General features: G+C 46.6%; 1 protein-coding gene and 1 non-coding gene across 3 annotated transcripts; both read right to left on the bottom strand.

Annotated features, from left to right (window-relative positions):
- Positions 1-20: 20 nt before the first annotated feature.
- Positions 21-22,089, bottom strand: SGF29 (SAGA complex associated factor 29). 2 transcript variants are annotated; one of them, XM_024560561.3, is made up of 11 exons: positions 21,883-22,089; positions 16,361-16,443; positions 15,659-15,747; positions 10,298-10,373; positions 9,541-9,613; positions 2,789-2,853; positions 1,668-1,797; positions 1,452-1,598; positions 1,273-1,308; positions 1,008-1,170; positions 21-224 (listed from the first exon to the last, which is right to left on the bottom strand). In XM_024560561.3, exons 3-11 carry the CDS (start codon positions 15,731-15,733, stop codon positions 108-110), a joined length of 882 nt encoding a protein of 293 aa, XP_024416329.1. In that variant the 5' UTR covers positions 15,734-15,747; positions 16,361-16,443; positions 21,883-22,089; the 3' UTR covers positions 21-107. The 2 variants fall into 2 exon arrangements, with proteins under 2 accessions (XP_024416329.1, XP_024416328.1); XM_024560560.3 differs by lacking the exon at positions 16,361-16,443 and having other exon boundaries at positions 21,883-22,088.
- A 1,162-nt stretch (positions 22,090-23,251) lies between these two features.
- On the bottom strand, positions 23,252-23,357 carry LOC112304903 (U6 spliceosomal RNA). The gene has a single exon (XR_002974785.1). It is a non-coding gene; the product is annotated as a U6 spliceosomal RNA (small nuclear RNA).
- Positions 23,358-26,223: the final 2,866 nt, after the last annotated feature.

A 26,223-nucleotide genomic window follows, 5' to 3' on the forward strand; every position in this document is an offset into this window, starting at 1 on the left:
TAAAACCCAGGAGACATAGGCAAAGGGTAAGAATATTTATTTGATCACAATCTTTTGTTGCATTCCTCCTTGAGGGTGGCAGGAGACTGTGAGTCTGCCAGCCTGCTTCACTTTTTTTTGGGCTCCTTACAAGCCACCACATACCTCTGGGCCACATTGAGGGGAGGGGAGTAACCATCTGCATAGGAAGTGTCTTCAAACAGGACCGAATAGTCATCCTGGGGCTGTGGCAGGAAGCAGACAGGAGGGGCTGGTCAGAAACCCCCAGGCAAGGCCTCCCACCCCCAAGCCTAGGCTGATAGGAACCTCTGGGGCATGGGCTCCTAACCCTTCCTGTCCTCATCCTTACCCAAGAAGGCTAGATGTTTGAACCCAGTCCCTGCCACTACAGAGCTCCTCTCAGCATCAAAGGGCCAAGGACGGGATGAAGAGCAGGGAAAAGGGACTCACTACCTACACGGGCAGGCCACCACGGAAGGGACTGGTGCTTTTCAGGGACTCTATGTTAAAGGGAGCGAGGACAACTCAGAGGGCAGCAGGGAGGGATCCTGGAGGAAGAGTGGAGAAGAGCCTTTAGACTGCTATCTATGATAGGTGACGAGGGTGCCAGCAACCGCATCACAAGCTCCAGGAAAAGCAGCCTCGAGCAGAGAAAGGGCAGTGATGCAGGAGGGGGGAGGCCCTGGGCACGGCACTTCCAATGCGGGGCTCAGGCTTCCCATCTCAATGCAAAAGCGAGATTAGGCTACAGGACACATCAGGTCCACTCCACTCAGGACTTGCTAAGGCTCTGTAGGTTGGCTGGCACTGTCTAGAGGACAAGGCTGGAGGGGAGTCACAGGGCAGACTGTCAGGGAGAGAGAGGGGAGCGTACAGGACACTCCCGGCTCAGAGGCTGTGAGATGAGGACAAGCAGCGTAGGAAATGGAAAGATGACCCTAGGACCCATCTGGTCAGCCTGGTGGTACTGGTGTCACGGACAACCTCTCCCATGGTGGCTGCCTTACCCGTTGCGGGGGGGTGTGGATCAGGGCCCGGTAGAAGCAGGTGGTCTGGGGATACAGGGCCAGCACGAGCTGCTCCTTCTGGAATAAGGCTTCAGGGTCTGTCTCAGGGTTGGCCTTCCACTGAGGCAGCGGGATGATACGCCGCCGGCTCAGGGTGTGTCTCCTGGAGGGGTGTTTAGGTCAATCCACGGCTAGGCAGGGGCTCCTTCCCAGCAGTGTGGCTGTCCCCCAGGCTTCCCTTGCCCCTCCCCGGCCACACACTCACTCTTTGCCTTCCTCATCAATGTCGTCTACCTCATACCTGCGGGCAAACGAAAGGGGAACAGTGGATACAGGGAGGTACACAGTCCAGGTAGAGGACCCAGGAGGAGGGTGGAGAGAGAAAGTAACCCAAGGAGCCGGCTGTTCACACACCAGTTCCCACAGGAGTGGGTGTCCACTCACTTGTTGGTGGTGTGGCTGTAACTGACCACCTCGGCCAGGATCCACTGCTCATCCCCATCCACGGCCTTTACCCGGGCAGCCACCTTGTCTCCAGGCTTGGCCACGTAGTCCCCAGAGGCTGGAATGGCCCCACAGAGCGGGGGCGGCCTGAGAGTGGACCAGAGTGTTAGTCCCAGCCCCTCCCTTGCCCGTTTCCCGCCCCGAGCCTGCCCTCACTTGTCACCAGGCTTCCCGATCCATAACGGCAGGGTCATGGCTGACTGCTGCAGCAGAGTCATCAGCACCCCCCTGCGCATGGTCTTCCGAGGAGGCTCCGAGTCATTGTACAGGCCCGCAATCTTGGCAGCTGTGGGAAGGAAGTGAGCCCCTGAGGCACCAGGGATAGGGTGCCTGCCCCAGGCCCACCCTAACACTGAGCTGTGAGAGGAGCTCAGCTCTACCTCTCAAGTTAGCACCAAGGGCCCAGATGTGACCCCTGACCCTTCTACTAGATGGCCATGGCAGAGCCTGCCAGGCTACCCTAACGGGTGGGTGAGAGCGCAGCTTAGTGGATACCCTTTGGGGGAAGGAACCAGAAAGGACAAAAGGGGGCTTCTGAGGTGCTAGTCAAGTTCTGTTTCTTGGCCTGAGTGCTGATTACATCCATTTGTTCAATTAGTGAAAATTTTATTGAGCTGTATGTACACTTGTGTGTATGTTCTTTTCATATATTGTACTTAAACAAAAAGTTAAAAGAACTATCAAATGTGGACAGACTCAGACATGCCTCAAAACACCCAACTTCAAACCCAGCTGGAAATGTGACATTTTCAATGGGTGAGGAGGGTGCCCACTGTGGGTTCATTGGAAGGGGAAGGAAGAGGTGGGAAAACAGTATGAAGGGATTGGAAGCCAGCGCCCTGTGTACACTCCATCTGAAAGGCTGGCTTCAAGACATACTGCTGTGATTCTCAAACAGACACTGAATGACACAGACATGCGAATTACACTGAAAATACACTGAAAATTATACAAATTACTCTGAAGGTAGGTGGGAACTGCTGTAGGCAGTAGGGGAGGGAGAGAAACCGGAGGGATTAGGGCAAATCACCGTGCTGTGCAGAGGGAGGGTAGGAGGCCCTGCCTATGAGCCCTGGGAACAATGTCCCTTCCCTTCCCAGTGCCAGGCTGCCCCGGTGTGCCTCTGTCAAAAACCCATGGACCGACCGTCACACTGGGCTGAGGTCACATACAGCACCCCCCACCCCCCACCCCCCGCAGGAAGACATGACTGCCGCTCTGAGGAGCCCTCATGCTGCCTGGCCAAGGAACCCAAACAAACTTGTGTCTTAACTCACCGATCCGCCTCTCTTCCAACAGAGACTTGATTTCCGCAATCTTATCTAGGGCTTTCCGGAGGATGCTGAGGGTGGGGAGAAGGGAAAGAAGAGGTCTGGATGAAGCACAAAGCGTAGACTTCCTTTTCTGGTTAATAATTCAGATCAACCTTCTTGCCACAAACTACGAACCTGACAGAGGTGGTTTGTAATCTTAAAAGCATAAAAAACCATGACAACACAGGAGGAAGTTACAGGCCAAGAAACCTAAGAGGATCCTAGATAGGTAAGCAAATCAGAGAGCAGCCTGTGCCCGAGTGCACTTGACAAATCCCAAAGAAATGTCCCTGAGCGTGGGCAGCCTCTAACCACCTCTTGAGATTTGGAAGACAGAAAAAAAACTTGGGGTCTGCCCGAGGTGGGACATGTGAAAGGAGGCTCTCCAGAGGACTGGGCAGGGGGCGGGGGCGCTGCTGGCTCAGGGGAGTTCCTGTGGGGGGAACTCATTCCTGAAAGGCTGCAGCCCCAGGAACCTGTGGAGTTGGTTTATGGGGGTTCTGGACTGACTGGAGCCCAAGCTACCCAGCAAGAACAAACACACATCCTTGCCAGAGAAAGACTTCATTCTAGACCAGGGTATCAAACTCATTTTCACCGGGGGCCACATCAGCCTCGTGGTTGCCTTCAAAGGGCCGCATGTAATTTTAGGGCTGTATAAATGTAACTTAACTAGGGGCAAGGAGCTCGGTGCTGCCACCGGGTAGAAACAAGGTGCGGGGCAAAACAAGGTGGAGGGCCGGACTCAGCCCCAGGGCCTTGTGTTTGCCACCTGTGCTCTAGACCTTGGGGAATCTTCCTCCCTACAGTATCTACCAACAGCAATAGGCAGCACAGGCTCCGCGCGCTTATTTGGGTCATTCTCCAGTGCATGCCTCAGTAAGCCTTCAGTAAAGGCCCACATGGTTCTGAGGGCCTTCGTTCAGTAGGAGGGAGACGTGAGAACACTGCACAATACGGTTTTACAGAAGGTGTCCCAATGGGTGTCCCACAGGGTGTGATTTGTAGAGTTCACCACACAGAGGCCAGAAGATGGGGTAGGGGATGACGGGTTAAAGAAATATTAAGAATCCTCCCTGTTTATGCCTGAGCTGTGACCTTTTATTGTAAGAATGAAATATAGGTGTGCTGTCTCCCGGGGAGAACTAGCCCTGCTCTGTGGAAGACTAAGCACCATTTTTAACTCAGTACCTGTGAACACTGATTGTTTCCTGGGGGAAGAACTCGCTATTCTCCCAGAGGGAATGGTTATTTAGTCAATGGAGTCACGAAAGGCCCTTGGTGTGTAGCCACTTCGGTCTAAAACATAGTGAATTAGAACCCCCAAAGTGAGACTTTGGAATCCCACCTGAGGGAAGGACGCTTCGCGCGAACTGTTCCCAGATGAACCTCGGATCTGGCTGCCTCCGGGATTCCCCAGAGTCTGTGTTTGGGTGTTGGTGTTTTTCCTGCCTGGTGATGTAAGCTCTTAATTCTTGCTTTCTCTTTGCTCTTGCTTAACAAGTTGCTTAACTATTCAGCTTTGACTTGGGGGTTTTATTGTTTGCGAATCCAAACCTCCAAGTTAAGTGGCCACAATCTCATACATGCCCCTTCATGGTACAGGGGAGCAGCAAATGCCTACCCAGTATACACAGAGCCTCTGTGAAGTGTGGCTGGTGTAGGATGCAGAAGCACTCAGCCAGAGCCACCGCAGGTTTGTGAGCACTGGGACATGGGGCAACCAGGCATCCAGGAAAGCAGATGAGGAGTAAAACCCAGGAGGCCAAAGGGAACTCCCAAAGTCTGATCACTGGTGCGGAGCCTGTCTGGAGGACAAGGGTTTATGCAGGGCGTCCTGGCTGTGTTCTGTGAGACATTAATGGAGTGGTTCTCAATCCGAGCTGGATATCAGAATCCCCTGAAAAGCTTTAAAAAACCCCACCCAATTGTTTTAAGTAAGAATCATAAACAGATACCAAAACTAGTGCGTCTGATGGGAAATGGGATGTTTACACAGTCTCAGAGTATCTCCCATAAGATCCTTATTATTATTGGCACAATGGAAAATAGCAGTAACGACACAAGAGAAACCTGGAAAAGACCATTTTAACCAATGGGACAGCGTCTTCTCATATGATGCACCGAGGACATCACTTCCATGCTATTACTGCCCAAAGTGTAAAACCCCAATCTAATCGTGAGGGTACAAGTCTGCACGGAGGGGCTTTCAACAACACCTCTGGCCTATGATCTGCAGAATGTCAGGGTCATGAAAGGAAAAGGTAGCCTGGAACCGTTTCAGATGGAAGGAGACTAAAGAAATATGATAACTAAATGCAACAGTAATCTGTACTAGAAAACACTTCTTTTGCTACAAAGGACATCAGTGGAGAGAGATGAAATTTGAGTAAGATCTGTAGATTAGTTAATATTTTTATATGAGTCCTGATTTTGAGAAATGTACCATGGTTATGTAAAAATGTCCTTGGACACTTTGTAGAACCTCCATCATACCGCCTACAATTTTTCAGTGACTCAGAACTCTTGACAAATGGTGACAGCAAAAGAAAGAGCCTAACAGACTAAACAAAGACACCGGCAGAAGTGGAGGAAACCCTAAAGAGGGTAGAGAGCTGTAAAGGGGTCACCGGGGCAATGGGTGTAAATGCAGAAGACATTCCAACCCAAACCACCTGGGACAACTCAACAGTTCAACATGCAGGTCTTCCTCGTCAGCCGACAATGAAGGCCAAGGGCACAGTCTGTGAGACTGACCCTCAGAATGACCTGGCCTTTCTTAGGATCAGGTCACGAAATGTGAGACCCGGCATCGCCAGGTAAGGACTGTCTTTTGACTGTCTTTCATGTCAACAGGTCTGCTACAGCCAAGTCCTTCCTGGGACACCGGGTTGAACACAATACTCTTACTGTTTTGTAAAAAAACGTGATCTTTTAAAAAAAAATTATTGATTGATTATAAAGAAGAAGGAAGGGTGGCAGAGGGAGAGACACAGAGAATCAATCCATTTTATGTGCCCTGACTGGAGATCAAACCCACACACCCTTGGCTCTAACCAACTGAGCTACCTGGCCAGGGTGAGCACACTACCTTTAATGATTACTAAGATTCTATTCCAACAGAATTGATTCTGGACGTTCTTGCCCATTTCTATATTTAAACTATTCTACATGTTTCACTTACTTCCTCTTGAATGTAAAGTTGTGATTCAGCTATATAATAAACAAATTCTGGTAAAAAATAAACAAAAAAACAATGCCCTTGTTTTTAGGAAATACTGATTGAAAAATTTAGAAGTCAAGGGGCATCACATCTGCAATGTAAACAGTTCAGAAAAATATGTACGTGTAAATACAGAATGGTGAAGATGTGGCAAATTCTACATTTATGTAACTCTGAAATTACATACAAATAAAAAGTTAAATCAGTATCAGTGTCTGAGCTCCACCCCAAATAAATCATTCTGTTGAATGCAGTTAAGAGCCCCAAGCTCTAACCTCCCTCCTCCCAACCTCAGCACCTCCTCTCTGTGGGCCCTTTAAAATACTCCCAATAATGCTGCATACAAATTCACAGTATAATTATTTGATTAGGATGACATTTAAAAAATATAAAAGGGAAAAAAATAATTCCTTTTAGGCCTTCTTCTCTTGCTGAGATAGCTGGAGTTGTGCCTGCAAAGCTAAATGCAAAGCAGCCAAGCCCAGGTGGGGCCGATGGGAGCTGCCTGCCCACACCCCTCCTCTGCCCAGGCCGCAGCTGGGGAGAAGCTGCAACAGGAGGATAAAGGCAGTAAATGTCAGCTTCTCAGGCACACAGTTTCTGTGCCCAACTCCAAGTGGTCTGTGTTCGGGGTGAGGAGGGAGAGCTGATGCGGCCTGTGACTGTGAAGACTAGGGCACTCCTCTGGTCGGTAACACGGGACAATATCCACGGAGCAAGGTGCCCACGAGCGGGTGGTCGCTGTCCAGGCCCCAGGGCTAGGCATTCATTCAGTCCTCTAGGCACTTGACACTTGGCCCATGAGCCATTCAGCTCTTAGAAAGCTAAACAGTACCTCTGCCGGCCCTGGCTTTGCCACTCTTACAACTACCTACCTTCCCTAGCTGGCACTGAGTGAGTGAGGCTGAGAACCACTTGCTATCTGTAGTCAAAGTGTTACACACCATCCCTCCTGCTCTGTTCACTGCACCCTCACGGAGCTGCGTCTGACAAATACCTTTTGAAGTAAGGTTAGTACATAACTTGTTCCCACCTGGGAATGGCTACCTGCCTTTCACTGGCATATGGAAAGTGAGATTTTTTATCTTGCTTCCCTGTGACTCCTGCTGCCAGTGTGGTACCCGAGGCCTTTTGAAAAAAGAGATGATTGTTAAATGAAGACACAGGGGTTCCTTTCCATTTTCTGTAAAGCAGGGGGAGGAAAACCGGCTGGGAGACAGCGCAGTACACACAGCAACGCCTCTCAGGACTTGGGCTAGTCCCTGAAGGCCTCACTTGGCGCCTCTTCAGTTCCAGATGGTCTTAACTCACCTCTTTAGTAAGTGAGCTGAGGCGTGTCGTAGCACCTGGATCAGTGCTACAAGATAATGAGTATTCCCTGCCCAGCCTTGGAGCTCCCTGCAGGCAGGGCTGGCGTCTTTGCTGCCCCACCTGCTCTCCTGTACCCAGCATGGCATTTGGTGCCAAGGAAGCCCTGCTCAGGGTTTAGCTAACGAATACATGCACGTTTGAGAGTCTATAAAAGTAAAACGGCAGCAGAACTGCAAGAAGTTGGGACCTGGAGTTATGAAAGAAGCTTAACTCTGGTAAGTCAATGCCAGAAAAGAGCCCACACCAAACTGATTTCACAAGCTGTCACCTCACTTTGTTAGCAGTTAAGCTGGGAAGGAGAGTTTGCCTTCTACTCTCAAATAAGCATGAGTCACTCTGACTTATGCAAGCCAAACACCAGCCCAGGTGACTGGGAAGAGGGGCCTGACTGTGGCCAGATGAGAAATCTGTAAATCAGGGAGAAGACAGGGGTGGGGACTGGTGGGCTAGAGAGCTAAGAAGGCAATACTTTCGGTCAAAATTCACTGTCTCCTCCCCCCAAGTCAGCCCCACCCTTTTGTTCTGCTCCCCAAACTGTCACAGGGAATCCCACCAAATCCATTTGTCCAAGCTAAAAACCTTGGAGTCTTCAACTTCTCCGCTCCCAACTGGTCCCCAATTTGATCTCAGAAACCGCCACTCTCGCTTCTCCACCCCCACTCCCACCGTCTCGTCTCAACTCCATCAGGATCTCTTGCCTGGTCTCCTAACTAGCCTTTGACTCACCCAGTCTACTCTGCATGTGGCAACCAGGGTTTTTTCTCCTGCTTTACATCTTCATTGGCTCCCTGTCATGTCACTCTGGGATAAAGTCCAGGTATTGGAGGCCCTCCACATTCCTGCTCCCCTCCCCCAGCCACACAGGACTAGTTCTCATTCCCCAAATACACAAGTCCTATAGGCCCTCCTCCCTGGCCTTTGCACTCTATCCTCTCTGCCTTGTCTGCCTACTGATCCCCAACTCGAGCCTCTCCTCCTCTGAGGCCATCCCAGATCGCCAGGCACAGTGAGGCCCAACTCTGCAGGCCCACCAACTACACAGTCCACTAAACTTTCTTTTTTGGACTGCCTGCCCTTGAGGGCAGGACCCATACTATCCTTATGTCTCTGTAAGGGGACGGCCCAGTGCCAGAGGCAGGGTAGCACCAGCGGAGGTTTGCAGAGTGACTAACAGCAGGCAAAGAAGTTGTGGGCCCATGAGAACCTGGGAAGAGTCCTGGAGCCACCTGTAACGCTCAGTTTGCTGACCCCGAGCATGTTTGCCACCACCCACACGTGCAAGGCAGCGCTATGTAAACTGTAAGCTATGACTCATCAGTGAGTCATGTAATAATTTCTTGGGTAACGTCCAGTATTTTAAAAAAATCAAACAGAATAGACCATGCAACAGTAACTGTTAAAACTGTACTTCTTGTTCGGACTCTGTGCTATATGTACACATAAAATAGGTGTGTGCGCTGTGGGAAGGCACCATTCTGCCGTTCCAGCATGGGACTAAAGAACAGGGACTTCGGGTTTAAAATCGGGCTCCTGCACTTAACTAGTTGTGACTTCTGGCAGATTACACAACCCCTTGTTGTTTCGATTTCCTCATCTGTTAAAGGCAACCCCCATTCCAGGGTGGCTCAAAGGATTAAATGAGGTAAACAGATGAAGTATTTGGAATAGTACCCGGCACAGTGTAAGGCCACAGGGTTGTTATTGCTATTACTATTGCCATGATACAGGATATATTTGCTAATGTGAGTTATGGTCAAAAGAGTTTGAAAAACACTAGTCTTAGGCACTTTTTATGCATTATCTCATTTTATGTTGACAATTCTACAGGTAGTTGTTATCCCTATTTTAATGATGGCACAACTAAGTCTCCACTGCAGTGACTGCCCAAGGTCACGTGACTAGTAAATGGCACCGCTGGGACCTGACTCCTGCCTGCTGCCATCTGTAAGACAGCAGGGCTGGGGGAGAGGGGGCCTAGAAGTAGGCTCTAGGGAAGGCACGCCCCACGGGAGAGGCTCGCATACAGCATGAACGACAGGCTGCGCCCCGGTCCACAGATTCCTGCAGTCCAGCGTCTGGGCAAGGAAGGGGAGGCGCCGGCAGGCGGTGGGGCGGTACTCACTTGCACTCCGCCTCTGCATCGGCTTTGGCGGTTGTATAGAGGCCACGCAGCTTCGTCCGGTAATAGGGAGAGACTGCAGAGAAAGCACAGGGAGAGAGATGTGGGTGAGGCGCAGCTGGCAGGAACGTGGCACTGCTTCTAGTACACCAGGATCAGACCTTGAGAGACACTGAGAAGCCGCAGGCCAAGGCATGAGCTTTACTGGCTCAGAAGTGCTCCCCGAGGCACTTGAACTCCATGTCCTTTGAGTTTGCATTTTCATACGGTACAAATGTCATCGCTACATCTAAGGGAGGACTTTCTTACCTCTGTCATAGCATGATGCACACAGAAAATACTTCTCAGCACGGGAAAACAGAGAACAATTCTCAAAGGTGCTGGAGAGTTGGAAAGCACAAGGCCGAGCCGACCTTCCGAGGGCCTCAGGCACACGGGGAGGGGCTCTCTAGAAACACCAGTAACTAGCTGCTCGTGTGCTCTGAGGCGTTTCCCTAGATGCAGCCTCATTTCACTGACTTTCCAGTCCCTAGAGTTGGGGGATTTTAAGGTTCCTTAGTGCTAGGCAGTCTGTTATCTGCCTACTAGGTCACCTTAGGTTACCCAGCCTAAGGGACAACTGTCCCTCTAGCTTAAGAAGTAGCTCATTTTGGATTATGCAGATACATGCAAAAGTCCCTTTAGAAAAAGACAGTAGCCATTTCCCAGTCTTGGCCCACACCCCCTTCTAGTCCCTTCTCTCCTGGGCCCAGCCACTCACTCTTGTTCTCTGTCTGCATCCGCTCGTGGGTCTTCTGGATGTTCACTAAGTTGTGTTCACTCCGCGAACGCTCTTCCTGCAAGGATGAGGTCGACAGGACGTGAGGGAGGCCCGTCATCCCGCTGTGGCCCCTGCACCCCAGGCCGGAGGCCCCAGAAATGTGGCCCTCATCTTTCAGATCCAAACTCAGGACCAGTTCAAAAGGATTCCCCCCCACCCCCGACTAATGCAAAAGTATTATAAAAGGCATTAAAATTAAATCACAAGTTATAGATTTAATAACTTTCTGTCAGAAAAGACAAATAGATCTACAGATTCAATACAATCCCCATAAAAATTCCAGCTGACTCCTTTGTAGAAATCGACAAGCTTATTCTAAAATTTATATGGGCATTCAAGTAACCCAGAACAGTCAAAATGATTATGACAAAGAAAAAAACATTGAAGGACTCACATTTCCCAATCTCCAAATTTACTACACAGCTATAGTAGTCAAATGGTGTGATATTGGCATATAGAGCAATGGACTAGAATTGAAAGTCCAGGAATTAACACATACACCTATGATCAATTCACCTGGGGAAAAAGGGATGGGGAAGGATGCTGGTACAATCGTTCCCCACATCAGTGGTCCTGGGATCAGGGCTGCGACTAAAGATGCCACAAGCAGAGGTGATTCTCAGTCAAAATTTCTAAGTGCCTGGCAAAATGGAGTCAATGGTGAATGCAGCCACTCGGCCCAGTTGTGGCAATAGCCCACCAGTTCCGTGCCTGTGTGAGCCAGCCCTGCACGAAGGGGAAAGACGGAGGGGGGGATGGGAAGGAGGCAGAACAGGACTCTTGCTAGACTAGTGGTGCTGCGTCAATGTGGGCCAGCACAGTGGGTGATCCTAACGTTCTTTCAAGGACAGTGAAGTCTGGGTAAAAATGAATGACAAATGGAGAAAAGGAGAACAGTAGCTGAGGGTAAAAGAATGAATGGGTTATGCAATGCTGTAAATTCACTATTACATTAATACCACAAGATAGGTTCAGAGTACGAGAATACTATTGGCTCTTAACTCAGTTACACCAGATGCACGGAAGGGAAAGCCATGTATCCGCCGAGAGCACCCCTGCTTTTAGAGCCTGACCAAGTCAAACGGGAGCCTGCAATCCCGAACGGCGTCCCTCTGACAGACATATGGTTATACAGTACGACGATAATCAGGACGCACTGCAGATGACTGAATGGAATTCTAGCAATGTGCCAGTATCCTCTTTTTCTTTAGCTTTAAAATTTTATTAATGAACTATTTTTAGAGCACTGTCAGGTTTAGAGAAAAACCAAGCAGACAGTCGAGTTCGTTCCCATGTACCTGCTTTCCCCTGCAGACTCCCCTCACTGCCATCACGCTTTAGTGGTACATTTGTCACAACTGGTTAACCAGCACTTCCCGAACTCGGACAATTCGGTTCCCTCACAAGTTGTTCATGGAAAAAATGTTTTCGTTATCAAACAAAACTTTGGTTTTGGACCCGACAACCCTTTCATCCTGTATGATCAGTCACCTGTATGATTTGGTTTTCGAACAAACTGTTTCCCGAACAGCCTTCCAGAACGAATTAAGTTCGAGAACTGAGGTTCCCCTGTACTGATAATTGTTAACTAAAGCCCCAGATTACATTAAGCTTCCCTTTCTGTGTTGTACATCCCATGGGTTTTGACAAATGCATAATGTCACGTACCCACCATTATAGTACCATACAGAATTGTTTCCCTGCCCTAAAAATCCTGTGTTCCCTCCATTCACCTCTCCGTCCTTCTAGCCCCTTATCTTTGTACGCTCTCGTTTTGCCTTTTCCAGAATGCTATATAGGCGGAATCATACAGGATATAACCTTTCAGACTGGGTTCTTTCACTTAGGAATATGTGTGCCAGTATCTTTTTGTTTTATCCTCACCTGAGGACATTATTTCATTGCTTTTTAGAGAGAGAGGAGAGAGGGATGGAAGGAGGGAGGGGGAGGCAGGGAGGGAGAGAGAAACGTTGGTTGCCTCCTGTATGTGCCCTGATGGGGAATCGAACCTGCAACCTTTTGGTACATGGGATGATGCTTCAACCAACTGAGCCACCTGGCCAGGGGTGTGTGCCAGTACTCTTTGACTTTCAGGTTTTGGGTTACAGCCCACCACAAAGGATATCATCTGGGAAGGAATTTCTGGGAACTGTTCCATCCTGGATCAACAGACAATGCAGTGTATGGCTCTCAGCACACAGATCATTGTACCACTATCAACCTGGGTGACGGAGCACCGAGAAAGAAGGGACGAAGTAATGGTAGTGTATACCCGAGGCGCTGCAGCACGCTGTGCACAATCACACATCACTGTTGTCTTCGTGAACAAAAAGCTACTTAAAAGAAGAGGAGGGAAATGGGTTTCTGATAGGATTAAAGAACTAGGCACCACATGCTAAGTCCAAATTCACCTGGGGAACACCCCACCCTGACACACGGAAGGTTTTGAAGGGCTGTACGGTATACTCAGGCTAAGTTGCACCCAGGTTCAACTACTACTCATCTGGTCCTAGTAGAGGGTACCCAACAGTTGGGAGTACAAACTATGTATCCTAACTGCACCCAGGCCACAGAATGCACTGTGGAGTAAGCAACACTAGCCTACAGAAAGGAAAGGGTATGTGTGTGGTGGGGTGAGCTAAATGCATTAAAAAAAAAGATCTTATTTATTTATTTTTAGAGATGGAGGAAGGGAAGGAAAAAGAGAGGGAGAGAAACATCTATGTCTGAGAGGAATATAGATCAGTTGCCTCTCGCATGCTCCCAAATGGGAACCTGGCCCACAACCCAGACATGTGCCCTGACTGGGAATCAAACCGGCAACCTTCTGGCTTGCAGTCAGTACTCAACCCACTGAGCCACATCTGCCAGGGCTACATGCATTTTTAATGAGAAGCAGCATTCAAGGGGGAAAGATGTGTTAATCAGAAAAAAAGACTGAAGTGATGTCTCTCGTCAGCCTGGAAAGATGATGAAGCTTTAGTGAAGTGGTTTAGGCCAACTCAACAAAAAATGCTGGATGATTCTAGGACCCATCTGTTGCTGGGAAAACGCTTGCACCCTTCCCCACCTGGGCTTCCTGATTATTTTAATATAGATAGAGGCTGAGTAGCCATAGGGCAATGGCTCTCTATACTATTTGCTGAGCCTGAAGGGACACAACTAGGGGATGTTATGGACCTCCAGAACTATGGAAGCCCTCTAGGGGCACTTGTAAGTCACAGTGATGCACCATGATTATGCCTAACCCAAGAACTGATCAAAATAAGAATATCCTGAAGTACAGGTGGCAGAGATAGGACTTTCACTCTACCACCTGTCCTCTCCTTAGGAGGGAGGTAGGCCCTGATACACAACAGCACGCAATAGAAACCAGTCTCAGTACAAGCCTTCGAGCCGAGACAGGGTGATTGGCTTTATCCCCAGCTGACCTGGAACCCAGAAATGACTGAATTGTGGCCAGCTCTAATAAAGCCTGTCCATAACAATACCTGGTAAATGGGCGGGGCCGACTCTGTTGGGAAGACATAACAGATAGCTCTGTAATTCTTACTGATTTGTTCTATAATGAAACTGGGTTTTCCCATGATCATACTTCAGTATGGTGTACACACTGGCATTATTGGTAAGATTCAACTACCTTACATAAATAAGTGAGATGAAAATGCTGACACTGATAACCGAATGTATCGGGAGACTGAGTCCAAGCCTTCTCAGAAGGTAACACTCATTGAAAATGAGTGTCCTGAGGAAGAACTGGACTTCGCTAACCATCAGCTAATTTCTATGCTAGGTATTTCTTTTTTTTCTTTTTATTTTTTATTTTTTAAAAAAGATTTTATTTATTTTTAGAGAGAGGGGAAAGGAGGGAGAAAAATATCAATGTGTAGTTGCCTCTTGTGCACCCCCTACTTGGGACCTGACCCACAACCCAGGCGTGTGCCCTGCCTGGGAATGTAACTGGCGACCCTCTGGTTTGCAGGCCCGCACTCAATCTGCTGAGCCGCACCAGCCAGGGCTCTACACTGGATATTTCCATACACATTTATCACAATGTACAGACAGTGGTAGATGAAGGAGGGAAATGAGTAATCAAATTAGTTCAATAATATGGAAATGTAGGCAACAGCTCTAAGTACAGATTAGTGGTTTCTTTAAGTCTATTTCTACCCCTGCACTGGCTCCTCCAAATGTTAGGCATATTCGTACTGATATTATTGCTGTATGTAGGATACATATGGTACATTAAAAGTAGAGACATGGAAGTAAAGAACAAACTGACAGTGACCAGAGAGGAGTGGGGAGGGGGAAAATGGGGGAAAGAAGGGGAAGATTCATCAAGGAACATGTATAAGGACCCATGGACAAAGACAACGGGGTGGAGAGAAGTGAATGTGGGAGGTGGGGGTGGGTAGGGCAGGGGAGAGTAATGGAGGGAAAATGGGGACAACTGTAATTGAACAACAATTAAAATTAAAAAAATTTTAGATAATATTAAAAAAAGTAAATGCTCAAATATGATCATTTTGCTATAAGAGAGCCTAGGCCAAGGGCCAGAGGGCGGCTTGCACACTAGAAGATTAACTCATGCCCCGACTGCTGTGGCTCAGTTGGTTAGGGGGAGGGGTATTCCCGAAAAGCAAAAGGTCACCAGTTCAATTGCCAGTCAGGGCACATGCTTGGGTAGTGGGCTTAGTCCCCCATCAGGGTGCGTGCGAGAGGCAAATGACTGATGTTTCTCTCCCTCTCTTTCTCTCTTCCTTCCCCTATCTCTACAAATAAATAAATAAAATTAAAAAAAAAAAAAAAGATTAACTCAGCAGGCCTGGGTTTTCAAACCCTGCACATTCCAAAAAAGGCGTGGCCCCTGACCAACTTCTGAGAGAGAATCTCTAAACCCTTGTGTTATATTACCTGATAAGACTTCCTTTGTCTGGGAAAGGGGTGTAAGGAAAAGGAGTAACTATTATAGGGTATAGTGCACATTTGTCAAGCAACGAAATGTTTTGAAATTGATCATAGTGATAGTTGCACAACTCTTTGAATATACTAAAAACCGCTGAATTATATACTTTAAATGGGTTAACTGTATAGTTGTTATTAAACAAAGAATCATGAGATCCTCCACATGATAAATAATCCAACGGAAATGGTAGTCATACCCCCCACCCCTCCTCTCCCCTTCAGACATCATCTTGGTTCCTGCATGTCCAATCTCTTGAACCCGACCCCACCCAACTCTCCATACGTCAGCATCACGGCCATGTTCCCCTCCAGGAGTGGAGGGCAGCAGCCTTTTACCTGCGTTTGTTTGATCAGCTGATGGAGCTCTGTGAGAAGTTCTGCAATGCGGGAGTCAGCAGACACAAGGGCCATGGTATACAGGGTGCCTGGGATGGAGGGGGAACAGAAGAGAACCTCGTTGGTTGCTGTTATGGGTTAAACTGTGACCTCAAAAAAGATATGTCTAAGTCCTAACCCCTGGTATCGTGAATGTGACCTGACTTGGCAATAGGGTCTTTGCAGATGTAACTAAGATGCACGTCATACTAGAGTAGGGGTGGGCCTTAATCCAACATGCCTGGTGTCCTTGTAAGAGGAGAAAAGACAGACACAGACACACACAGAGCAGGCCAGGTGGAGAGACGCAAATAGAGGGAAGACAGCCATGACACAGAGGCAGAGACTGGAGTTAGGCAGCTGCAAACCAAGGACTGCCAAGGACTGCTGGCCACCACTAGAAGCTGGGAGAGAGGCACGCACAGAGTCTCCTTCTGAGCGCCCAGGAAGGAACTCACCCTCGATTTTGGAACCAAGCCCATCCCTTGATTTGGGAATTCTAGAACTGTGAGAGAACACATTTCTGCTGTTTTAAGCTACCCAGTTTGGGATAATTGTTACAGGTGCCCCAGGAAACTAATGTAGTGACCAGTGGTCCTGAAATTCTACCCAATCCAATGATGTTTGTATTCAACATGTTCAACCAAATCAAGGAGCACTTACTAGGTCACTTAGAAAAGCGGCATGCCCTAGCCCCAGCTCTGCCGACAAACGATTTAAGCAGTCTGGTCTCCATTTTTAAAAATCTGTAAAATGGGGATTCAAATAAAATTTTATATAAGGACACTTTCTATGTCACAAAGCACTGTTACTTTTTTATGATAGAGGGAAGAGAAATTAACCAGCAAAAAATAAAATCTGACTTAAGGAAAGATAAATGTATTGATGAAAGTAAAATGCAATAAAAAGAATAAAGAAAAAGAATAAAATAAGAGATAATAAAAGAGTAATTACGATAACTAGGTAAAAATGGACATATGCCTAAAAATAAAGGTAGGTTGAAAAACATAAGAGGAAAATTTTTAGGGTGCTGAAATTTTGAATGATACCTTATCTTCTTAGACAGGTTATTCAGTTGATACATCTCCTTACCCACAAAGGTCAGATTCATACCGAACAGAGTAAGCCCCTCCACAATAATAAACTGTGAACTCCATGTATTTAAATATTCATATCTTAAAATCTATGCTCCTGTTTATTAAGAAAGTAATATTCAAACCAAGAACAGAGGGGGATTTCCTCGATCAGATACAGGGCATCTATGAACACCCACAACTAACATCATACTTAATCGTGAAAGACGAAATCTCCCCGCCCCTCCACCCTGCTAAGATCAGGAACAAGGCAACACTGTTCTGGAGGTTCTATCAGGGCAAATATGCAATAAAATGAAATGAAATAACACAGAAGGGAAGGGAAGAAGTAAAACTGTATTTGCAGATGACACGACCTTGAAATAGAAAACCCTAACCCACTGAATCCTACTGGACAACTACTGGAACTAATAAAAAGGTTAGAGGTTGCAGGACGCATGATGGGGCTTCCGCTCCCGTCTCTCCTGTGACCCCATCAACTCTGCCTCACATTTTATATTCCGGCAATACTGAACTGCTCTGCCTTTGACCACACACCATATAATTTCATATCTCCGCGCCTTATGTTCATGCTGTTCCCTCTACCTTCCCACAGCCTGATCACCCCCAATACTCTGCCTGATTTAATTACTTATTCTCTAAGACCTGCCTTACTACTGAGTCACCTACTCCACTAGTCCTAGTCTGGATTAAATTACCTGTGTTCCCATAATACCCTGTGCATCTCTCTACCTCTGTGCCTACCAAATGACATTAAAATTCTTTGTGCGTATTTGTTTCCTCCCGTATCTCATCCAACCTCTGAGGGTAAGGATCCCTTTATCTTCCGTACTTAGCACAGAGCTGGCACATGGTACCCTCTTTCAGCTGTTGCTCAAGAGAGTAGCATGAAAGCCTGGAACTGACAGAGGCCTTTGCCTGCCTGAGAGAGACACCAACATGGAGGAAAGCAGAGCTGAAAGACAGAAAATACTGGTGACATAGTTTAGTCCTCTGGAGACAGCCATGTCTGAAGGTGGTACGCCCAGGACTCTTCAGATGGAGTTAATAAATACCTCTTTTTGTTTAGGCTGGTGTTTGGGTCAGCTTTTTCACACCTACAACTGAGAAGTCTGACTACTACTTAGGAACCAAAGTTGCAGAATGAAAGCATATATTAATTGCTAAACACCCAGCCTAAAACAGCACTCTGGGCCCTACTAGCAGCCTAGGTCTCATACAAATCCATGCATCCTACACTTAACAGTCTAAAATTAATTCCATGGGGCTTAAGACAACACGAGCTTTGTTCTGAATCAAAGGGAAGCAAGGCGTCTAAAACCCTACACTCAGATCCCATACCCTCAATCCAGCCACCATCAATAAGCATCTACACTCATCACTCGGGTTTTTAAAAACTAAAGGAGAAAATGACATTTGTTTTCCCTAGTACCTACCATGCTTCTTACTGGAGCTTACACAGGTGATTCCCATTTAAACCTTATAGCAATTCCGCCCTGACCAGGTAGCTCAGTTAGAGTGTGGTCCCAAAATGCCAAGGTTGCAGGTTTGATCCCCAGTCAGGGCATACACAAGAATCAACCACTGAATGAATAAAAGAATGGAACAACAAATCAATGTCTCTCTCTCTCTCTCTCTCTCAAATAAATAAATAAATAAAATTTTAAAACCTTATAGCAATCCTATACGCACAGCTTTTTGGTATCTGGGAAAACTGAAGTTCAGATAGGTTAAGTTATGCTGGGTAACTCATGAAATACTGGTACTTAAGCTGGGATTCCATGACTGAAAATTCTAAAATCTACGCTCTTCCTTTCAATTCCCAGTTTGTTTGTTGGTTGTTTTGAAAAAGATTTTATTTATTTATTTTAGAAAGAGGGGAAGAGAGGGAGAGAAACATCAATGTGTGGTGGCCTCTCACGTTCCCCGTACTAGAGACCTGACAGGGGGCCTACGACCCAGGCTGCACCCTGACCAGGAATGGAACTGGTGACCCTTTGGTTTGCAGGCCAGCGCTTAATCCACTGAGTCACACCAGTCAGGGCCAATTTCAATTTTGCCACAACTTCACATATTCAATAGCAAAAGAGATCACGGAAATAGAAGCATTTGTCTCCAGTAAACTGTCAATGATCTGTTATTAGAGTACACTGATGGTCATTTACTGCGGCACCTGAAAAGAGAAATAAAGGTAGTAATGACAGCTATTCCTTACTAAGTATCTACCAATGCTAAGCACTTTTATGTGGATTATCCTATGTAACCCTCCTAACAATCCTGCAAAGTGAGTACTATTCATTTAGTACTACGGAAGCTTGCATCTTGGAGACATGAATGACTTTATCAAGGTCATGCAAGTAAAAAGTGGCAGAAGTGGGATTCAAACCCAGATCTGTCTGACTGTAGGATCTCAGTCTCGAGGACTCAAACTGCCCTTATTGTCATCAACACCCAGCTCCCCTGGTTTATGTTCACCACACTACCTTCCACTCCATGGATACAGTGAACACAAATCCTGACTGACGTAAAATACTTTTTTCCAACGCAGATGATTCATCAAAAATCTAAATGAGATTCACTTTTTAAACCTTTGTATGAATCTTCGTATACAAATTTGGAAATCAGGGAAAAAAATAAGGCCCGTGACTACCACATGTCTCAGCTGCCAGCTCCAGAAAGTTGGTCACTAAAAAACCTGTGGACTGAGCCCTGGCTGGTGTGGCTCAGTGGACTGAGCGCTGGCCTATGAACCAAAGGTTCCTGGTTTGATTCCCGGTCAGGGCATGGGCCTGCGTTGCAGGCCAGGTCCCCAGTGTGGGTGTGTGCAAAAGGCAACCACACATTGATGTTTCTCTCCCTCTCTTTCTCCTTCCCTTCCCTTCTCTCAGAAAACAAATAAATAAAATCTTAAAAACAAACAAACAAAAAACTAATGCCTGAAATGCCCTTTAATCCTTCCTCTTCTTCCCCTCTGGATTTTGCAAATTTACTCATCTTTCAGGGTCCAAATCAAATGGCAACAACGTTAACGCTTTTACAGCAGTATCTGCCAACTTTTTTCACACCATGGCACACAGAGAACATGATAATATTTGTATGGTACACTAGGGTAAAGAACAAAGCTGCTTACAGCCACCCAGGCCCCTCTCATCTGCCCCAATGCCAAGGGCAATCAAAACTTCCAAAGCAGCCCTGGCTCATGTGGCTCAGAGGATTGAGCTCCAGCCTGCGAACCAAAAGGTTGCTGGTTCGATTCCCAGTCAGGGCACATGCCTGGGTTGCGGGCCAGGTCCCAAGCTGGGGGCGTGCATGAGGCAACTGATATATCTCCTGCACATCCAATGTTTCTCTCCCTCTCTTTCTCCCTCCCTTCCCCTCTCTCTAAAAATAAATAAAATACTTCAAACAAACAAACTTCCAAAGCACCATACACAAACTTTCATTCTTGCACTTGTCACCTATATACAGAAAGACTTTAACTTGTTTGGCTCTCCTGCCAGACTGTGAGCTCTCAGCAGAGTGGGATGCAGTTTTACTCATTTTCTATTTCCAGCAACTAGCACAGGACCTGGCACCCACTAAGTCCTCAAAACAGAGTGCTGAACCGAATCCTGCAAACCTCCTAAAAGAGTCTTCAAAATTATAAACACAGCAACAATTCTGAAGCTGGGCTATTCAATATCTTCTCCCTAAATCCAGAAAAAAAAATTAGCTGCTACCAAAATATTCTAAGAGGGATTGCCTACTTCCACCTCTGGAGAAGAGGTGCTTCCCCTTTATAAATTCACTCATTTAACAGTATTTATCAAGCACCTACTCCATGGCAGGTATGTGGGATAGCAGTGAGAGAGACGGTCTCTGCCTTGCTTTTAGGAAACTAGAAAGATACACAGACATTAAACAGTTCTATACTTACCTGTAGGCGAAATAAACACTCTAAAAGGGCCATATAGGACAGAATACAGATAAATAGATAAATCTCAATAATGACAGAGTGTCAAAGAACTGAAAACACAAATTCTCAGGCAAAAAAGACCAAGCAAGTGCCAAAGAGAATATCTGTAATTAAACACCAAGTAGTGAAACTTCAAAGCTTCAGGGATAAATATGTGCTAACAGACTGATGGAGGATGAGGAGAGAGAAGCAAAAGACACCAAGGATAACTCCGGGTGTCTGGCCTGAGAAACAGGAAGAACGAGAAGACTGGGGAAGGTGAAGGGTAAAACTCAAAATGTCAGTCATTTAAGAGATGCGCCCGTGAGAGCTGGATATACAATAAAAGCCTGGAGTTCAAGAAAGAGCACTAGGTTTGAAAATGGGAACTTGAGAGTTGTCACAACAGAGGGTATTTGTATTTAAAACCTTGAAATAGACAACTCCTGGGAAGTGAAAGCAGGGAAGAGATTAGTATGAGGCCATTAAAGGAAGAGGGGCAAGAACCGGCAGAGGAGAGGCCAGAGAGCTGAGGCTAAAGGCGAGAATGTTCTCCACGGCAAATGAACACCGTGTTTCAAGAAGGAGCAGTGATCAGCTGCATCAAACAGTGAATTTGGCGACCTGGACTTCACTGGGTGTTCTGACAAAGACCTATTTCAGTGGAGTGGTGTGGGCCAAGGCTTGACTGGACTGGGGCCGAGAGACTCGTTGGAGAAAAGGTACTGATGAGTAGACTGAATGAAGCTTTGGCTGCAAACGGGGGCAGAGTAGAGAAAAGGCTATTGGAGGTATAATGACGGAGGATGAGGCTGTTTTGTTAAGAGGGGCACATCTCGAGAATAAAAACTGTCAGAGTCCAGAGCCCATCCTCAGCCCTCGTCTTCTCGCACCTGCGCCGAGTACCCCGCCTTCGTCGGCCTCCTCACTAAACTCCGCCTGCGGCTGCTATCCAAGTTTGCAAAACCTGCGGCGCACGCGTAGACCCTAAAGGCCCGCGGGGGCCCTCCTTCCCCGCGCCCCGCCTCTCCTCAGGGAGACGGGCGCGCGCGTACCATCTTTGGAAGAACGGAGGAGTGGGAACGCAGTGGGAGGGCCCCAGTCCTCCGCTCGCGCCATTCCCCCAGGGTGTCACAAAGCGACCCGTCCCCACATACCGATCCACCAGATGAACAAGCACGTCGCGCTGGAAACTGCGAGGGCGGGCGTCGGCGCGGCCCTCGAATGCTTTTTAAAGCCTGTGGATAATAACGCGCTTGCTTTCGAACATTCGCGGCACGTCGAGGCCCGCGCTTTTTCTCCTTTACGAGACGAGTCGCAGAGCGCAGGACCCCACTACGCGCGCGCCGTTCAACCTCTGTGACGTGCCGCGCTGCCCCTTGGGAAATGTAGTTTTTGCTTTACACACTTTACAAATCAAAAGCTGAACTTTATTTTAACAACCCAGGGTCCTTGTAGATTTTCCTGTTTCTCAAAGTTTCTGTAAAAGAATAATTTTTCTTTGTTATTAGATTTCTTGGGGTAACACTGCTTAAAAAGAATATATATTTTTTAAACTAAAGAACAATATTGTTGATCGAGGCGAGCAGTGGGTGTATGAGAACTCTGTTTTCTGCTTCAACTTTGCTGCGAACCTAAAGCTGCTCTAAAAAGAAATCCATTTATTAAATTTTAAAAATAATAATAATTAAAAAAAGCAAATCCGTAGACCCAGAAATTGTGCTTTTAGCGAACCTCCGCAGGAACATATTAAAGATATGAGCAATCATTTAATTATAATGGTTTGTGTGATATATCTTATAGTTTCTTACATAACCCCTACCAAAGGTATGATTGTATATTTATTAGTTTGGCTATTTGATACACTGGCCAACTCAGTGAGGTTAGGATCATCTGTTTTGTTCACCCGTGTATTCCTAGTACCTAGTATAGTGTCCGGCACATAATATCCACTCAATATTGTTGTATTTATTAGAAGAATCTGAGACTTCAACACAAACTGTTTCAGCACAAAACTTCACACATCATTTTCATCGATCAAACTTTCTTTTCCTTCTGTGGTGTCTATCTCAATGAATGGGGTGACCATTTACTTAGTCTCAGCTCTATGTCCTGCATTTTATGAGACTTATGCCACCAGGAATTTCAGGAGCTATTTCTCCTCAATGTCAAATATGATCCTTAGTTGCTCCACAGGAGATATTTGGGGCTCAAAATAATTTGTTTGAATCTTTCTGTAATTTCGGTTGTTTCTACAATAAAACTGTCTTACTTACTTACTTAATTAATTAATTAAATTGTTGTTCTATTACAATTGCCCCAATTTTCCCCCCGTTGCTCTGCCCTGCCCTGCCCACTCCTCCCACCCCTGCTCCCACAGTTAATCCCCACCCTGTTGTCCATATCCATGGGTCATGTATACTTGTTCTTTAACTAGGCCCTCCCCCTTCTTTCCTCCCTTACTCCTTCCCCCTCCCCTCTGGTCCCTGTCAGTCTGTTCCTTGTTTCCATGCCTCTGGTTCTATTAAAAATATGGAAGCTCCTCGAATTTGCGTGTTATCCTTGTGCAGGGGCCATGCTAATCTTCTCTGTATCATTCCAATTTCAGTATGTGTGCTGCCAAAGCAAGCACTACTTGATTAGTTTTTTAAAAAGTGTTCTAGAGTATTGTCCGTATGTAAGGGATAGCTCTGTCTTCACCTTCACATCCAAATTCCTCAAAAAGAATTGTGGGTCCTCACTTTTCATTTTCTCACCTCCCACTTGGCAACAATGACCCAGTCCAGTACCTGGGAGTTAATCCTTGAAAATGCCCTTTCCCTCCCCTTACATGTTCAATTCATCACTGTCTGCAATATAAAAAATAAGAACAGCTTGAGTTTGTTGGGCACTTACTATGTACGTATCAGGCACTGCTGAAATGCATTACATGTATTCATTTGTATACCATAGCAGATCCACTTTTCATCTCTACCACATCCACCCTAGGCTAAGGTGCCTTTGCTCTTGGCAGAAGTGCAGAATCTTTTTATTTTTTAAAATCCTGGATGCAGAGGTTGAATTACTCATTTTTAAAGAGACCCTCACCCAAGGATATTTATTTCAGAGAGAGAGAGAGAGAGAGAGAGAGAGAGAGAGAGAGAGAGAGAGAGAGAGATCAACTGGTTGCCTCCTGTATGCGCACGAACCGGGCGTCAAACCCATGGCTTAGGTCCTAGGTATGTGCCCTGACTGGGTAGGGAATCAAACCTGCAACCTTTTAGTGTATGGGACGACGCTCCAACCAACTCCCCCTGGCTCCCCCTGAGCCACCTGGCCAGGGATCACTTCTCACTTTATGGCACACTATCATCATTGGGTTCTGCAGTGGCTTCTCTGTTGATTTATATGTTTATGGTCTTTTATCTCTTTTCTTCTACTCCTGCCAGCTTCCCCAGCGGTATGTGGGAGTGTCTTTGGAAAACATGTGTGTTGTTTAGTGTGCATGTATTTTTAATACACCTAAGTGGTATTGTGCTATAAACCTCACTCTATTTCTTACTCTTTCTACTCAGTACCATGCTTTTAAGACCTGTCCTTGTTGCTGTGTGTATACTTAGTCTGTTACTTGGAACAACTGTGCAATATTTCATAGTGGGCACCCACATTTCAGTTATTAAGACCTGTGATGATGGACTTGTGGCAGCAAACACCCCATGCATGCTCCCTTGTGGCCTGTGTGGAGATTTTTCTGGGATGTATTGCAATATATCCACTAAGAAGACTGAATAATAGCCTCTTAAATTGTCTCCCCTCATCCATCCTGGCTAGGGAAATCTTAAAATGCAAGTGTGTTCATGTTCATGTCTTGCCCCAAGGCCTCCTCTTACAATCCATTTCCCCTTTCCAGTCTTCAGGTCTCTCCTACCTGCCACGTCTCTCCTCTCCTAATGGCCTCTGCAAAGGCAGCCTGGAGCACACTTCCCTGCACTTTCCCTCCATATCTCCTTCTCATCTTCAGATCCCCCTGCCTGGACCAAATCCCACTGTTATAATCTTTCAAAGGAAGTGTAGATTTCCTACAATTGTGACAATTTTATATTTGTGACATAATCTGATTTATGTCTGTCCTACCTCTCATCTATTACATTATAAACTCCATGAAGTATCTTTAGTACTTTAGTATCTTTTAGTAGTTTTGTACCTTCATCACTTAGCCTAGTGCCTGGCAGATAATATAAATATTTGTTCATGAAAGAGTAAATGAAGATGTAATCTTTGCCCAGGGATGGCTATTGAGGGGAGAGCATCTCGGTAGAGTGACTTCTCTAGAATTTGGTCCACAGCTCTGCAGGACCAGAAATTCCATTTTGTCAGCAATATCTCAGGATGGATGACTCCTGATGCAGCTCACCAGAGACTGAGGTATAAACCAGGAGCCTGTTGAGTCATATGGGAAGAGTTAGAACTATAGTGCTGACCAGAACTTCCTTGGTCTGGGCAACACAGTCCTTTCCTGTGAGAGAGCCACAGCATGGAAAAGAAATCTGGGACTTTCTGGTACTAAGTCTCATTGCTTCAGCTCATCACACTTGAAATGCTTTTCTTGAAAAGTCACAGGGATCTCCACTGAAGTTTTTTTCAGAATATGAGGAGGAAGTTACATAACTTCCTAAGAATCCTTTACAAATCCTTCCCTTCACAGAGTTCCACTGCTGAGGGCAATGCTCACACCACTCCCTCCTCTTTGCCTTCTCTCCCTTCAGAACTGGCTTTTTGCACAGTGGCTTCTGGCACCATCTACATAAAGCCAGCTACCCTTCTCTCAGCCTGTCCCTGTTCATGCCCACCCATCATCCACTGGAGGAAAACAAAGAAGGCTCTCTTTTAGGATCTGACCTTCCATGGAAGGCAGGTGGGGAAAATTGTAACTATTTACATTTAATGGTATTTGTCCCTAACACATACAACAGAAGCCACATCAGAAGGTGGCATAGTATGCATGGAACCCAGTGGAGGAAGGGGATGAAATAAATGAACTCTTAAAAATTGCAGCTTCTGGCCAAGATGGAGGCATTGGTAGATATGCTTTGCTTCTTTGCACAACCAAAAGAAGGATAACCAATCTAAAAGTAAAAAACAACCAGATTGCCAAAAAACCAAACTGTATGGAAGTCTGACAACCAAGGAGTTAAAGAAACATTCATCCAGACTGGCAGGAGGGGCAGAGATGGGAACCTGGAGTGGTGAGGATATGCGACAAGGCAGTGGCTGGCACACTGGGATATCCCACGTTTGTGTATGAATAAGCTGGAAGGAACAACTGGGGAGCAAGACAGCCCACGTAACTCAGGGTTCCAGCATGGGAAACTAAAGCCTCAAAACCTCTGGCTGTAAAAACCTCAGGGGGTTGCAGTGGTGGGAGAAACTCCCAATCACAGGAGAATTCTATTGGAAGTGCCCATAGTATCCTAGAATGTACACAAAGCCACCCACTCGGGAATCAGCACCTGAAAGGG

The sequence above is a fragment of the Desmodus rotundus genome, chromosome 1 (genome assembly GCF_022682495.2).
Source record: "Desmodus rotundus isolate HL8 chromosome 1, HLdesRot8A.1, whole genome shotgun sequence".
Classification (NCBI taxonomy): Eukaryota; Metazoa; Chordata; class Mammalia; order Chiroptera; family Phyllostomidae; genus Desmodus; species Desmodus rotundus.

Coding starts and splice junctions, on each gene's coding strand:
- SGF29 (XM_024560561.3), bottom strand. CDS start 15,733: ATGGCCCTTGTGTCTGCTGACTCCCGCATTGCAGAACTTCTCACAGAG. Junction 9,614..10,297: donor GATGCAGACAGAGAACAAGA/GTGAGTGGCTGG, acceptor CTTTCTCTGCAG/TCTCTCCCTATTACCGGACG. Junction 1,599..1,667: donor ATCGGGAAGCCTGGTGACAA/GTGAGGGCAGGC, acceptor GTCCACTCTCAG/GCCGCCCCCGCTCTGTGGGG.